At 42.0% G+C, this 15294-nt stretch overlaps 1 protein-coding gene across 6 annotated transcripts in view; it reads left to right on the top strand.

The window, feature by feature from the left end:
- The first annotated feature begins 7103 nt into the window (after nucleotides 1-7103).
- Nucleotides 7104-15294, top strand: part of mapkap1 (MAPK associated protein 1) — a 46297-nt gene continuing 38106 nt past the window's right edge. For 2 of the 6 annotated variants that reach the window (XM_044173800.1, XM_044173794.1), the window contains exons 1-5: nucleotides 7104-7403; nucleotides 9054-9550; nucleotides 11622-11660; nucleotides 11964-12053; nucleotides 12554-12702. In XM_044173800.1, coding sequence (XP_044029735.1) covers nucleotides 9268-9550; nucleotides 11622-11660; nucleotides 11964-12053; nucleotides 12554-12702 — 561 coding nt within the window. In that variant the 5' untranslated portion in view covers nucleotides 7104-7403; nucleotides 9054-9267. The remainder of the gene's footprint in view (nucleotides 7404-9053; nucleotides 9551-11621; nucleotides 11661-11963; nucleotides 12054-12553; nucleotides 12703-15294) is intronic. The other 4 variants (XM_044173796.1, XM_044173797.1, XM_044173798.1 and 1 more) reach the window with 4 other exon arrangements.

Here is a 15294-nt window from a genome sequence, read left to right as displayed (position 1 = left end):
TTTTAGCCTTCAAAACGGCTGGGGATAGTGTAAAAGTCACGAAATTTGGCACACGTGTCAGAAGGGGTGTGTTTTGATTTCTGGTATAGTCTAGGGCTTGGGTGTGGCAAAATGGCTCAATAGCGCCCCCTACAAAATTTCATCACAGCAGCCCCTGCAATACATTTCACCTAGATGTCCAAAATTAGTAGCAGTGCTACCTGGTTCCAAAATAAGTAACTGTGCTACCTCAGCTCCACATCGTCAGATTTTTTTTTTTAAGTTTTCCATGTTTGATAAGAGTGCCAGCCTGAAGATGCCAATATTCAGACATAGTCATAACACCACCTACTGGCAACAGGAAGTCACAGTCCCTAGACTCTTAAAAACTCATAGTAGGTTAACCAGATCCACCTCAAAATTGACGATGCTTAATAGTGAAGATTGTGAGTTTTCATCTAAAGCTGTTGCCATGATGGCTCATTATTCGCCATGAAACAGGAAGTTGTTGTAACTTGAGTGTACATTGTCCAGGTCTTCCAGGCAACAGGAAGCAAGCCACAAGTAACAAACATCTGAATGACATGAAATTGAAGTTGTGTGGTCTACACTTGATATATGGAAGGCTATTTGCCCAAGTAACGTCTTAGATATTTCTTGTTTAGACTACATTAAAATGCATGTTAACAGGTAGAATTTGGTCGTGTTAACACTATATTTTTATGCGTTAACACAACAAAAATGTATGCATTAACACTTCAGGTATATTTTTTATGCCTTAAGATGTCATGGTTTGGTGTCTTAACATGCAAATACCTGTCACAGCCAATGGGTTATTCCATTCTTATCTAATAGGGGTGTTAGAAAGGAAGTCTGAGGCACAGCAATTTTTGTTTCCAGCTGAATAGTTTGTGGAGCACACAAACCAAAATATTAGGCTAAGCTATGGCTCACATTGTGTGCCTGCCGTTAACTTTATCATGATGATGCACTGTTTCCTATTCAATTTCAACTTCAATATGAGTTACAGTCATTTCTAAATCTGTCTGCTTGTAATGTTACCAGTCCTACCGCTAGGCATCACTATGCACAGTCACATGTTTGTGCCATCAATGAATAAAGATATGTTACCAACAAATATGAGCAACCATATATAATGCTGCATGCCTTATCTTTAACATGGAATTATGATTTATATTGATGATCATGACATGTTTTGGTATGTACTTATCAGTAGGCTACATATGCATTACAATATTTCTTCAGAGGAAAAGAAAATTAGATTTTTTAGAGATTCTACCATCCCCTATTTCCTGGGTCTCATAAATTACACAGATTAAATAAATTATTAGAAGGCCTAAGTGGTGGGCGTTGGGTGGACAGCCCGGGGGCTGGACATGTGTGGAGCTGAGGACCTCGGGCGGAAAGCCCGGGGGCTTGACATGTGCGGAGATGATCTCATGAGGTCTGTGACAAAGATCAACACCATCTGGAAGCCTGGCGGAATGCCGGTGGCACAGGAGAAGGTCACAGGAGGCCGGCAGCGAAGATGGAGACCTTCTGGAGACTGGCGGCGAAAGCAAAACCCTTCAGGAGGCCGGAGAACCAGGTCAGGGCCCGGCAACAGGACAGCAGGACAGGGAGCCGGCGACAGGACATCAGGACAGGGAGCAGGCGGTGGAGAGACTGGTAGAGGAGCTGGCAGAACCAGTGATGTCCGGGAACCTGGAGCCTGCCACTCCGGCAGAGAAGGAGGGTACTGCTGCGACCCAGCAGAGAATTCAGTGGCGTGCTGTGACCCAGCAGACGGTTCTGCGGCCTGCTGCGGTCCAACCGGGGCAGGAGGTGGCTGCGATCCAGCGGGGCGCCCAGGAACTGAGGGCTGCTGTGATCCAGCAAGGAGTCCAGGAAGTGATGGCTGCTGCGATCCAGCAGGGACCAGCGGGGCAGGCGAGCGGCTGTGGGAGCCACGCTTCCTCCTGGGGGTTTTCCCAAAAGGCACCAAGACAGCACAAAGAACTAGCAGGCAGGGAGTCTGGCTGGAAAACTGGCTGAGCAGTAGCAGGCTGGGGTGTCTGGGTACGCAGGTAGTCCGTGAGCCACACAGGGATGGCCTCCCTCAGCCCAGGCAATGTTGAAAGTCTTGTTTCTACCCGACATCTGATGGCCTCTCTGCGGGACGTATTTCCCCCATATGTCCCTTAGGCACATCAGATCACGGACCACCTGCTCCGCTTCCTTGGACAGCTCTGCTGAGTCGAGGATTGGTTGGATCATTCTGTCGTATGATGTGTAGTGGTATGTGGACCCAAATGCAGATGACCAGGAAGCTGTATGAGGGTGAAGTAGCCGGAAGGCCACAGTGTTTATTGGGGGTGATGGTTTACAGGCAGATATAGGCAGGTACAGGCAGAGAGACCGGTAGGCAGACAGGTAACCAACAGGTAATAAGAAAATGGGTTACCGGCTGGCAGTGGTGGAAACAGGGAAGTGAGTCCAATGTGGCAGTCCAATAGGGAGCAGCCAAGGTCCAAGGGAGACAAAGAATCCAAAACAGAACTCAGTGAGAATGCCGGGGAACAGGGCACAGGAACCAGGTACAACCAAAAGTGCACGAGACAGTGACACACGCTAGACAGGAACAACGCCAGACAGGAACAACAATGATCCAACACCAAACAAAGACAGAGACCGGGACTAAATACCCTAGGGGAGGTGAGACAATGAGACACAGGTGGACACAATCAAAGAAGGGCCAACAATCAAAACTGGAGGGAAAGCAAACAAAGACAGGAAGTGAAACCACAAGACACACAAGAGAATGAACACACTACAAAATAAAACAGGAAGTGACAAAACCTTAAACTACTGCTGTAGTTAACAATGTTATGCAGGGATTTTGTCTGAAATACTCTCAGCTCAATGTATACAGAACAAATGAGCTAGTAGTGGGCTATTCGCTAGCAAGGACCACACCATCACCAGATGTGTTTAAGTGATTTTTTTGACAAAAACGAAAGATTATGAGTGATGCTTGAACTCTTGTTCTTCTTCTGTCTATTGATTTGTGTGGGGAAGCTTCGTGGGGAATCCACTATAGCACCCGGGCATGACGGACCCACCCGGGACCCTACAGAGAGTAGCAAGGAGGGGAAAAATAAGAGAAAGAAAGGGGTGGGAGGGAGGTGCACAGAATACAACAGTGAAAGAGGAGGAGATGGTTTAGGTGGGTATTTATGGGAATGCTGGAAGTGGTGTGGTTTAGGTGCAGTCCTGCTCCTGAAACTCTACTAAATAGGTCCAATTCACTAGCAAGGACCACACCATCAACAGATGCATTTAAGTGAATTATTGACGAAACGAAAGATTATGAGTGAAGCTTTAACGCTTGTACTTCTGTCCATTGCTTTGTGTGGGGAAGCTTCGTGGAGAATCTGCTGTAGCACCCTGGCGCGATGGACCCCCAAAAGCCTCCAGTTACTTGAGACAAGATTGAGCGGGTCTGAGATCTTTGAGATCTGAACGTATGTAGCAGTGATGTGCTTGTGCAGTCCATGATTTGTATTACATGTTCGGGGATGCCGTTGTGGCAGTTATGAGTCTGAAGGAGTGAACACCGGAGTACTGGACAGGAGAAATGCAGGACGATGAGAGTCTGTGGCGAAAGTGCTGGTGGAACCAGAATCACTTTTCCGGACTCAGAGAAAATCTGTCATGGTTATGCTGGGATTTCTGGAATTGCAAGAAGTTTGCAAGGGTCTCGAAAGGATTCAGCAGTGATTGGACTTTGAAGTAAAAGTCAAGTGTAAGCTGACTGGATTGGTTGGTTTTGGTTCGCTTTAAGTAAATACCATGGTTTTGACTGAGAAATGCAGGTGTGACAGCGTGGGTCAAAGCAAAGGTTAGAGGCGGTGAATCCATCCAGCATCTGAGGAGACTGAAAGCAAGTGAGAACATGGCTTCTACAGTTTGAGCAACATTGGGGATGCTGTATCCAGAGCAGATGGTTTGGATGCAGACTGACAGCAAGTCAGCGGTAAGAGGAAGGTGGCGAGGACTTGAGCTGGCCAGAGCCTCTGAACTTCTGAAATGGGAAACAGGAAAGAGCCAGCGATGGCATTGGAATCGAGAACATGAGCTGCATGGAGAAAATAAATGGTGTGTTAACGGAGTGCCATTTTAGGCATGCATGGACGGTATGATAGATGGGGCAAACTTGTTGATTACATCTGCGATGTTGTCAAAGTATACACGAATGGGCTTTGCAGAACTGTTAGTGGCCCCACGGAATAGCTGCGACTATTATGGGCTAGCTTTTGAAGAGAGTGGAGGAAGCAACCTGGCATTCACTTGCGAGCTCCGGGGCCATTCTAGTTTCTATTGTAGAAACCCCCAAACCCAACAGAAGGAGCAGGTCAGTGTAAAGATGGATGTCGTGTGGGTGAGCCAGTTGTACATCGTAGAAGAAGGTGATCCCGTTCCATTTGGCGAGAAGTTTGAACCAAATACAGAGTTTGGCACGGCTTGGACTGTCCAGGAAAATGGAACGGTTAGTTTATTCATTGACGATGGAAAGCGACTGATAGTAAATGAGAGCTAAGGCTCGCCCTTGGAGAATGATATGTAGGCAAAGTTGACATATCATGATGAGGAGAACAAGATCTGTGTATGTCTATGATCTGTTGGAGTAGACTGGTGGGCCCTGGAGAAAGACTGGAGATAAAAGTTAGGATGATGAATGGGAGGACTGGCTGTAGACGGGGTGAAGTTGACGGTTGCCTGCTGGGCTGGAATAGGTTGGGAGGGAAGACCAGAGTTAAGTATCGAAGGAATGTGGTGTGCTGCAAGGGCTGTGGAGGAAAGCCGGGCACCGGCATCCTGGTGCGGAAGGCTCCAACTAATGAGAGCTGCAGGGACTGGGAGACGGAAGATCCTGGCATCCTGGTGCCATAAGCCCTGTCTGGAGCAAGCTGCAGCAGTTGCTGCAGGGGGCTCTGGCACCCCATCGTCAAATGCCCCGACTAAAACCAGCTGCTGTGGTTGCTGGAAGTACTGCAATTGCTTGTTTCTGGGTAGCAGGGAGCGATCCTGGTGCCCGGTTCCCATGCTAAGGTTGGCTGCTGTGGTTGCTTGAATAGGGCGGCAGGGGGCACTGGCATTCTGGAGCCAGGTTCCCCTGGTTGTCCTGTTAGACAATGGAGTCAGAAAACTGCAACGGCAGTGATGGACTGTCCTTAAATTGCCTCTTCCTCTCTTTTCTGCTGAGGGAAGTGGGCAAGGAAGGGACTGTGTAGGGGCTTGCTGGATTCGTTCACTTTGTGGACGGCTTTTGGATTATGGAAAGGGGGATAGTGAGACAAAGTCCATGTTCGAGATGAGGTGAGTGGATGGATGAAGTTGCTCACAGGGTAAAGTAGTAACGTTAGCTCACTTTTCTGAGTGTGCTCAGGGCGATGCTGCGTGATGTCGGTTCTGGTGCAGAATACGAGAGTGAAAGAGGAGGAGATGGTTTAGGTGGGTATTTATGGGAATGCCAGAAGTGGTGTGATTGAGGTGCGGTCCTGCTCCTGAAACTCTGATAAATAGCTCCAATAGCTGCCAATCCTGAGTCTTGAGGCGTGGACAGGAGGTTAAGGTGGCTCACTTTCTTCACTCACTTTCTCAGGGATTTGTCAGTGGCTAAGACAACATTTATGGCACATTGGAATATGAACATTAGAAGTAGAAGTAATGACTCTTCTACTCCCCAGAGTGTTTAGTTTTTGATGGAAACTGGTAAATGGACTTTGTTAACATTTAAGCACGGTGGAGGAAATAAAGAGATTGTTACTCTGCAACCGAACAACGGCCTGTGGATTCTGTAATAAACTGCAACACACAGCGTACAGTAACATTAAGCCAAAGCTAAGCTCATCAACCAGGTCACTCCTGGGTTAGACATCTCAGTAGCTAAGTCATAGGCTGAGCTTTAATAATGTCAATAAATCCATTAATCCAATAATTCAATACAATGGACTTGACTCAGAACTAGGGTGTGTGTGTGTGTGTGTGTGTGCTTGTGTGTGAAGACTCATATATGAGACTCACTTTTTTGTACTTGTTCCCATAAAACTATTTGCATATACTCTGAGTGACAATATAATGGCTCAAAATAATCATAGGCAGCTGACAAAATGTCTGTGTATCAATATCGGTATAAAGCATTTAGAGCAAGAAATATGCCATTTTAATGACTTTAATGACTTCCTTGTATTCTCTGCATATCTAACTACAAAGATGAAATAGATCCCCAGTAGGGCACCAACTCCCACTAAGATTTCATCTGGCTTTGCAATGTCAACTCCATCTATGTGAAGAGAGACTTTACCTCCGGCACTGAAGGGGTTCCCGCTCACCAGCAGCACAGGTGCACCACCTTTGCAAATGACCTATTTTTTATTTTGGGGTGAACTGTACTTTTAATAATCAAACATAATGCATACAGTGTTCACTTCAGTCTCAGTTGTACTGTATGGCCAACTTTGAGGACCTGCTGCGTTTTTTTAAACCACTTGATTTGTACATTCAAGGCTGAATTACCAAACAGGCAAAGCCACAATATAAATTGAAATGATTGGGACCTTAAAATGACACCTGCATTATTACACAAGGTCCTACAGTTTATCCTGTGCTTACATGATGATTTCTTAGCAGGAACCGACTCTTAAAAATGAAATAAAACCCTGCACACAATGGGAACTATTAGATATGATTGTAACAATATGTTGCGTGTCATCTGGATCTGGTGTTTGTTTGCTAACATGATAACATGTCAAATATGTGTGCTTAATCAAGTTACCATAAACTAATCAGTAATTAACAAGTAATAACACAATGCTCAAGCACAATGAGAGCAGGAGAAGTTGGTGGTCAGTACAGTCCCACAGCTCATTTTTGCCCTGGGGCCTCTAATCTGGCCCTGCCTACATGTAGCCAAATACCAGCATTTCTCTGATTAATACAGACATTTACATAGAACATTCATTAGCATAAAATGTTGCAATTAATGTTTGGTTGCATTTCACTGATAAATTAGCTGATTTTTGTGCAAAAATGTAATCGTTCTATATCGTCTTTTATTCTGTAGAAATGGAACCGGAAGTGAAACTGGGCTGCTACTGCTAGGCTGAGCACCGCAGATTGCTTTGACTTATACGATGATTTTGCTATAGTGCGTTATTGCTAAAAAAAAAGAATCATTTGTCACTACTGGGACTATGAATGGATACAATGGGGTAATGTGGACATTTCTCTCCCTCATCGGGTGTGACTTTTAAAGGTGGGGCGTCGTCATGAACTACTACTCTGGGAGGCTATGATAACAGCTAACCACAGCCAGCTAACCAAAGAAAGCTTCAGTGATGTTTGCCTCAACAAGCTTACGAGTTAAGTAGATACAACCAATGCCATTTGGCATTTGGTGAATAGTGTTTACAATCTGAATACCAAGTATATACCTTGTTGGTACTTTTAGGAGGTGAACCCTGCTTTAGCTAAGTTAATGTGTAACGTTAAGAGTTTTAAGTTAGCATATAAGCGAGGTTTGGAATAGCCAGGAAACACAATAGCTACATCAGCTAACGTCAAACAAGCTACCGGGAATCATTACTAGTTAACCAGGTTGTTGGGTGACGGTATTTAAGAGTATCACTAGACATTATTACCACATATAAACCACGTCTGCCTTTAGAGAAACTAACCATAAAACTGTCAACATGTAATGGTTTGTCTCAAGTGACAAAGCTTGACAAACTTGACATCCCACTGCAGCTTAGCATTAACGTTAGCTCCAATTAGCATCAGTCGAAGAAGCTCTTTGCAGTAAAGCCCCAAAGTCACAGTGGGAACTATTAACGTGTCACAGCATCCTGCATTTAACATGCTAATTTAGGTAGTTCAGTTAGGCTAATGTAACACCGTGTGATGGGGTTGTTTTTCCCTTGCTCACGGCTCACCAACAGCTTTGTGTTCAAAGTTTAAATACTCAGGACAGTCAAACTTATGTTTTGTAAGAGGCCATTTGTTTACCGGTCATGTATAGCCTTGACCAATGACATTATCTAATATGTTGATGTAACATGTTGAATGGCAGATGATTTATAAAGAAACTGGATGTGTGAATAGTCTATTCCCTCCTTGTCATAAACACACAAAAGATGTACACTGTAATGCATAAAGGGATTGTGCTATACATTCAGACTCTAGGCTGACTGTTCATAGGGCTGTGTTACCAACATTGGACAAATTGAAAATCTTTGAAGCCTAAGTCTTTGCTTTACTTCAGGTTTTTTTGCATATTACTATATGCTTTTGATTTTTAAATATGCTGTTGATCACCAAAGTGATATTTATTCTTTGGCTTGATCTTTGGTTGGAATTAAATCAGTGATCCAGTGTTTCTGGAACTTGACCCAAAAGGACTAAAGGTCGGATTATGCTTGAACAAAACTTCTTACAAGGTGTTGTGTGACCATGTCTGAAATCAAAAGTGTTTTATACCTGATCCGAACAGCCACGCTCGAAGACGGGGTGAAAAGCGGGGCTCTCATAGAGAGGGGGAGGTGTGATATTGTTTAAATATGGGGATAACAGCACACATTTTCAGTCTTTCCTGGAAGGCATTCATAGTGTTACATTCAATTGTTCACAAGTGGGAGAAACAGTTAGGTCCAGAATGGAAAAAAGAGAGCTTGAGAGAGCATTCCAAACCCTGACTCCTTTCCCACCTCCACACAGCTGACCAGTCAAGGCATGAAGTGAGCATGAACGTTGGATTGTTAGTTTCGGAAAGTTACAGGAGTGGTCTTTACTTCAACATCAAGTCAAAGTGATAGGTGCATGAAAAGGTCCCCATTACATGTTTGGAACACGCCAAACAGAAGTTGTGCCCTACCATACCTAACTGAGCTTTAGAACCATTTAGAATCGTAAATATTAATATGTTTATTTTTTAAACGGATTTGGTTCTAACTCTCAAGCTGAATTCACCATTTCCATTCTGTACCATATAATTAATGTTATCTCATTTCAAACAGGTACTGGCACCGTTCCTGCCTTGAGGCAGAGAGAATAAGCAAGAAAAGGAGATGGAAAAGATGACTGCTCTTCACTTGTCATCAGCCACTACTTTAATACTCTCACAGAGAGAGATTGAAAGGAAGTAAAAGGGATCCTCTGGCATACAGGCAAGAGAGTGAGAAAAAGAGAAATCATCCAAAGCTATAAATCACACTTTATAAAGCAGAAGAAATGGCTTTTTTGGACAATCCAGCCATCATTCTGGCCCACATCAGACAGTCTCATGTGACCAGTGATGATACAGGAATGTGTGAGATGGTACTAATAGACCAGGATGTGGATCTGGAGAAGTGCCAGCTGGCTCTGGTGCCTGGCAGCAGCTGTGGATCAACAGGGTCGGGGTCCTTGAGCGAGGGGGGCAGCAGTGTGACAGACAGTCATGCCTGTGATCTCTCCCAGTCCATGGATATCACCTCCAGCTGGGACTTTGGCATCCGGCGGCGCTCCAACACGGGTAGGCTCATCTCCAGGCTCTGGCTGGTTAGCAGGGCAAGCTTTCTGTCAGGCAAACCTCCCTCCTGTCATTATGGTGGGGGCAGCCAGAAAGCCTGTTCTGCTGTTGTTTGGAGGGGTTTTTGTGTCTAATCTGGGCCAGTGGTTTAGTGAGGTTCAAGTCAAATTGTGTGTTATTGAAGGTTGTTGCCGCACAGGTGGAAAGCATGGGGTAAGATTGCAGTTTGCTGTGTGAATTTTATCAACTGCTATAAAATGAGTAGCACAGATCACATTAACAATGATTAATGCTCCTTTTGTATGCCAGTATACTTTGTAAATCAAGCAGTGCCAGATTGTTCTTTTTATCATGCCATCAAGTAGACAAGTGACACTTTGTAGAACTTTATATATGTCAGCGGCTATGGCAAAGGAGTGGGACTCTTTGTTTTTGGGTGGCATTTATGCATTTATTTGATAGTTTGACAGTAGAGATAGACAGGAAACCTGGGGAGAGAGCTAGGGAATAATAAGCAAGACAGGTCCCCAGCTGGAATCTAGCCGCGGCTACATTACTAAAATTAGGTCAGACCGGTCAAGAAACACAAGCAGTCAGACAACCAGACAGGTTGGAAACAATCCATAATTAATATTATAAAGAGTACCGTAATTAATATTATAAAGAGTATTATAAAGACTAGACCTGCTCTACAGGAAAAGCGCAATGAGATAACTTCTGTTATGAATTGGCGCTATATAAATAAAATTGAATTGAATCCAGTGAATGGTAAAATTATCACTCAAAGAGTCTATTGTAAACTTTAATGGCAGTTTACAGACCCACTTCCTGCTTTAACTTTGACCTATTGTACTTACTCAAGGGAGCTCACTTTCAGTTTGACCTCCAAATAAAGGGGTTCAGATCATCTGGACAAACTGTTGATTTGTTTTCAACCTGTCTGATCTTCTGACTGCTCCAGTTTCTCGACCTGCTGGACCTATTTTTAGTGATGTTTCCGTGTTACCAGATCTTAGCCATTACTTTGGTGAGTACATTGGTGAGTTATTATTACTGATAAAAATTATGGCCTGTGAAAATAAAGCCCACATTTTAACAAACTGGAGTTTCCCTTTAATTAGTTTACTAGATTCTGCAGTTTTTTCCTCAATTCTAGCAATTTTTCTGTAAGAAATGTTCAAACTGGAAGAAGGCTTGCCAGTTCTATCTAGGGTTGCGCTCTGCGTTTTATAGTGGTGGCGCTCTGCCTTGCATGACATAAAGAGTGCCTCCTCTTAGAAATTACTACATTTTAAGAAATATAACATTAGGCTTATTGACCTTTAGCGATAACAACCAGTGGTGCTACATCAAACACCAAAAGCCACATGTTTATAAGTAAGAACAAAATATAACAAAATGAGATGAGTAAGCATCTGTCTGATTCAGCTCAGTAGGAGATTGATAAATCGATCAAGTTGTATGTACTTCTCAGTGATTAATCAAAGTAGCATGTCGCAATGTCTGGGGAAATGGTTATTGTCTGATGCAGTTTGGTTTTTGTCATTCCTCATGTTTACATTCAGTTTTGCTGTTTTTGATGCCAATGTGTGGTAGCAGCACTCTCAACTGCCTAAGCAGACAATTCTACACCAGTCACCAGCGGGACTATGTTTGTCGGATTTCAGACTCTGTCACATGATGTTCCTATGTTAGCCCTTTAAATCTCAAGGTTTGGTGTGCTAATCAACATCTAATAATCAAATCAGTCATCAAATGAGTATACTGTGTTTAAGTTGGGATGTGGGTGTGTAATATGATGTGTTGTAAAAATTCAGTATTGTGAGTTTGAATCAAATGAAAAGAGTGAATCTTTTTAAAGCTACATTCAGGTGTTCTATTTGGAAGGTAAATGTGGTTTTGGTGATAGAGGGAGTCCAAAGGTAGACAGCATGTCTCCTTTTGGCTCCCTTGACTTTTGTACAAAGTTTGGTGGAGTGCTGGTCGTGGTTCTGGCTTGTGGGTAGAAAGCTGCAATCCTCTGAGACTTTCAGATTTGAGATTGAGTACTGACCTGTGGCGGCTGTCTCATCAGGACTCCAACAAGACAGCCGTGAGAAACCAGGGGCTGCTGGTAAGATAAGAGGGATGAACCAAAAACTTTTGAACAAAGTATACGAGTTTTTTTTTAACATTAGCTCTTCTTGGTGTGTGTACTATTCATATTTGTATGTGTGACTGTCTTTATAGGGTTGGTCATGTCAGTCAAAATATCACATGGCAGAGATTAAGTGTGTCAAATTGAAAAAACAAATGTCCTTTTCTTCTCATATTGCTCTCACAGGCTCAATGAGAACAAAACAAAATGTATTATTTCACCAGGTGTTTAGCTACTTTGGCTTGCTTGCAAATGTTAAATGTTCTTCTTTCTTTTCAGCCCAAAGACTTGAACGGTTAAGGAAAGAACGGCAGAACCAAATAAAATGTAAAAACATTCAGTGGAAAGAGAGGACATCCTCCCAATCAGGTAGTGTTTCTTACCAGCTGCACTTGTTACTAATTTTGTAGCAAAACCCTACGTTTCACTTTTCATCTGAGGTGTGTTAATAGAATTGTTATGCATGCCCCCTGGGATAGGAAAGCAGAAAAAAATTATTTACAGCAAATGATTTAAAATTTTTTAAGACTTTCCTCTAATCTTTACTTTTTTTCTTGTGAATTACTGGATACTTTTACCTCTAACAATTCAAGTAAAACAAGGAAGAAAATCACCCTCTGGTTGAAGTGGTGACAACTGGTAAACACATATATCCGGTAATGGAGATGCTGCAATTTTCTGCAATACTCTTAGTAGTCTTAACTAGTTTGGATCACAAGAACAGTTAACAGTTTTTCCATCCAGACATAAAATCCTTTTATCTAGATATGTTACTGCAATAAGAAGAAAGTAATTACTGTGTTCAATGTACTTAAAAAATAACCAAGTATTTGCTGCATGTTGATTTTGCTCTTATGCTTTCTATCCAGTGGAGGATCTGGGGTCCTTGTTTGAAAAACGGGACTTTAAAGACAGGCCGCGGACAACTGGTACCAAATCCACCCTTTCACTGCGGCTGGAGCAGTGTCCACAGCAGCTCAACAATCCCTTCAATGAATACTCCAAATTTGATGGCAAGGTGAGTTATTCCATTTTGGTTCCTGTTTATTTGTGTCTTCCAGTATTTCTTTTAAAGAAGTCATTTTGTAGAGAAGGAAAAATAGGCAGTTTGGTAAAGTTTGTTTTTATAATTTTCCTCTGTTGGATTGAATTAATCCAATACAGCAAACCTTCTGTCTAATGAGGGGACTCCCTAAAAACTTGGTATTTCACTTGGGGGCGGTGCCTTATGTCCTGCATCACACAAAGTGTTGTGTGCCTGATGCGCATTCTCGTTGGCTTGCATTGGGTCATCTCGTCACTTTTTGGATAAGCTAGCAAAACTGTAACCTAAAAAGTTGTTTATTAACCTAATCTTTGTGAGCTCTTCACTGCACTCTGAACAACTAGATGCATATATACATAAAACAAAGCAAGGTTTGCACTCAGGAGCCATTCAATTGAGTTTACTTAATCATGTGTCTGGTAACATACAAAACGTCGCTCTGCCTTCATCACTGCATACAAAAAACAGGGATATGATCCTATTTAAATAGGTCAGGTGAGTTAACAGGTAATCACTAATCACTGCAGCCTCACTCAGAATGGAATCGCGCATAGTCAGCAGGAGAATACAATCATCACGATTCTACTCAGACTGGAGCTGCATATAGCCTCAAAGTCAATCTTTGTTAAGCATTGAAACTCTATACATTTTCAACTTGAAACTATCAGTAGGTCAGAGAGTTCAAATAATAATCATTAAAGATCATTTAAAAACATTACAAAACAACAGTGGTAATCACTGTGGGCATCAGGTTTCTTACTGTTCATAAAACATGTTAAACCAATAGTTGGCTAAACAAATATATTCGAGTATCAAAACCAAATGAACATTAGAACTTCCAAAAGATTCATTATTCGTTATTCAAGTCATTTGTGATATCCGCCATGAAAAGTAACCTAATCTTTGCTTTAACCCCAAGATTAAACCTACAGGGGACCTCACACCTAATTGTAACTTCAAACAGAGATTATTTTTTATTTTTTGTGATCATCTAATTACGAAGATACACTTAGATTTTGGCTCCTTGTACTGCTGGCACAGCTGCAATCGGGACTAGACTTCCCTACAGATTTTCAAATTACTTTTACCTGACTGTTGATAAATTCTCAAATTGACCATCATAATGTTATACTGGAAAATATGTACAACTAAATAGTGCTTAAATATATTGACATTTAGATAAGCTAAACTATGTCCATAAACAAAAATCTACTACGACAGAGGGTCTGTATTCTGATATCAATGTAGTATCTTACATCAATAGATGCCCGGCCCAGCCCAAACAGGCTTACAAGGCAGACTTGTTCTGCATTCTGCATTCTCACAAAGGTATACGCAGGTTATCATATAAAGTAGCCTACAATAAAACTAAGTGCAGTTTATTTTCATCATCTCCAAGGTCACAGACCAAATACACTCTACCTTCCTCACGTGCACTCAGAGCATGAGGCGGTCATGGAGCTCGCTGAAGTGTGTACTGCTACGTCCTGCAAAACCACGCCCATCTGGGTGAAATACCAAGTTTTTAGGGAGTTCCGTCTACTGATCAATCACAGGAGTTTAGATTTAGGAATGCAAAAACACTTATTGTGATTTAAAGATAAATACCTTTCAATCAACCTTTATTCATAGGTTTACTTCATACATTGTGAAGGCAGTTTTAGTCAATTTAAAATGACAATTTTGTTCTTAAATAAACTGTTAAGACCAATGTGTTTACATTAGTGCTCAACTTTTGTCATTTGAGTTAGGAGCATTTTATTGTAACTGTTAATAAAAGGAAGCTATTGGAATGTACCAAAATATGAATCCACACAAAATAACATAAGTCAGAGACAGACTTTCATGTCTATAGAAAAAAAGAAAGATGATAATAATGATGATAAGAATAAAAATAACAGGGTAAATAAAATTTTAAAAATGAATAGGCTCACATCACTCACAATGAACAAACTCCCTGGGATTCTGGGGGTGATTCAGTATGGGGAACAGGATGTTGCCTTCAGCTGGTCAACCCCCTCCTAATCAGAATCAGCTTTTTTGGCCAAATATGTGTACACATACAAGTAATTTGACACCAGTTTTTGTTGCTCTCAGTGTTGCACACCGTTCCATGAACTATTTTCAGGAAGATAGGTAGAAATACACATATAGCTAAAAATATAGATGCATATATAAACACGGTGGTGGGAAAATGTGTTTGCCCCCTTCTTGATTTCTTTTTAAGTTATGTTTTAACAGGTGCGGCAATCACTTTTTCATGCAGGGCCATGTAGGGTTTGGATTTTGTTTTCCCTTAATAATAAAAACCTTCATTTAAAACTGCATTTTGTGTTTACTTGTGTTATCTTTGACTAATATTTAAATTTGTTTGATGATCTGAAACATTTACGTGTGACGAACATGCAAAAAAATAAGAAATCAGGAAGGGGGCAAACACTTTTTCACACCACTGTATATATAAATGCAACAATGAACAACATCATACAATGTCTACATACAAGTCAAACTTTCTGTAAATTGTAAACAAGAATACAATAGTGCAAGGGTGCAGAGTGCAAAGAG

This window comes from Siniperca chuatsi, linkage group LG18 (genome assembly GCF_020085105.1).
Source record: "Siniperca chuatsi isolate FFG_IHB_CAS linkage group LG18, ASM2008510v1, whole genome shotgun sequence".
Taxonomy (NCBI): Eukaryota; Metazoa; Chordata; class Actinopteri; order Centrarchiformes; family Sinipercidae; genus Siniperca; species Siniperca chuatsi.
This window is presented reverse-complemented; position numbering and strand designations above follow the sequence as displayed.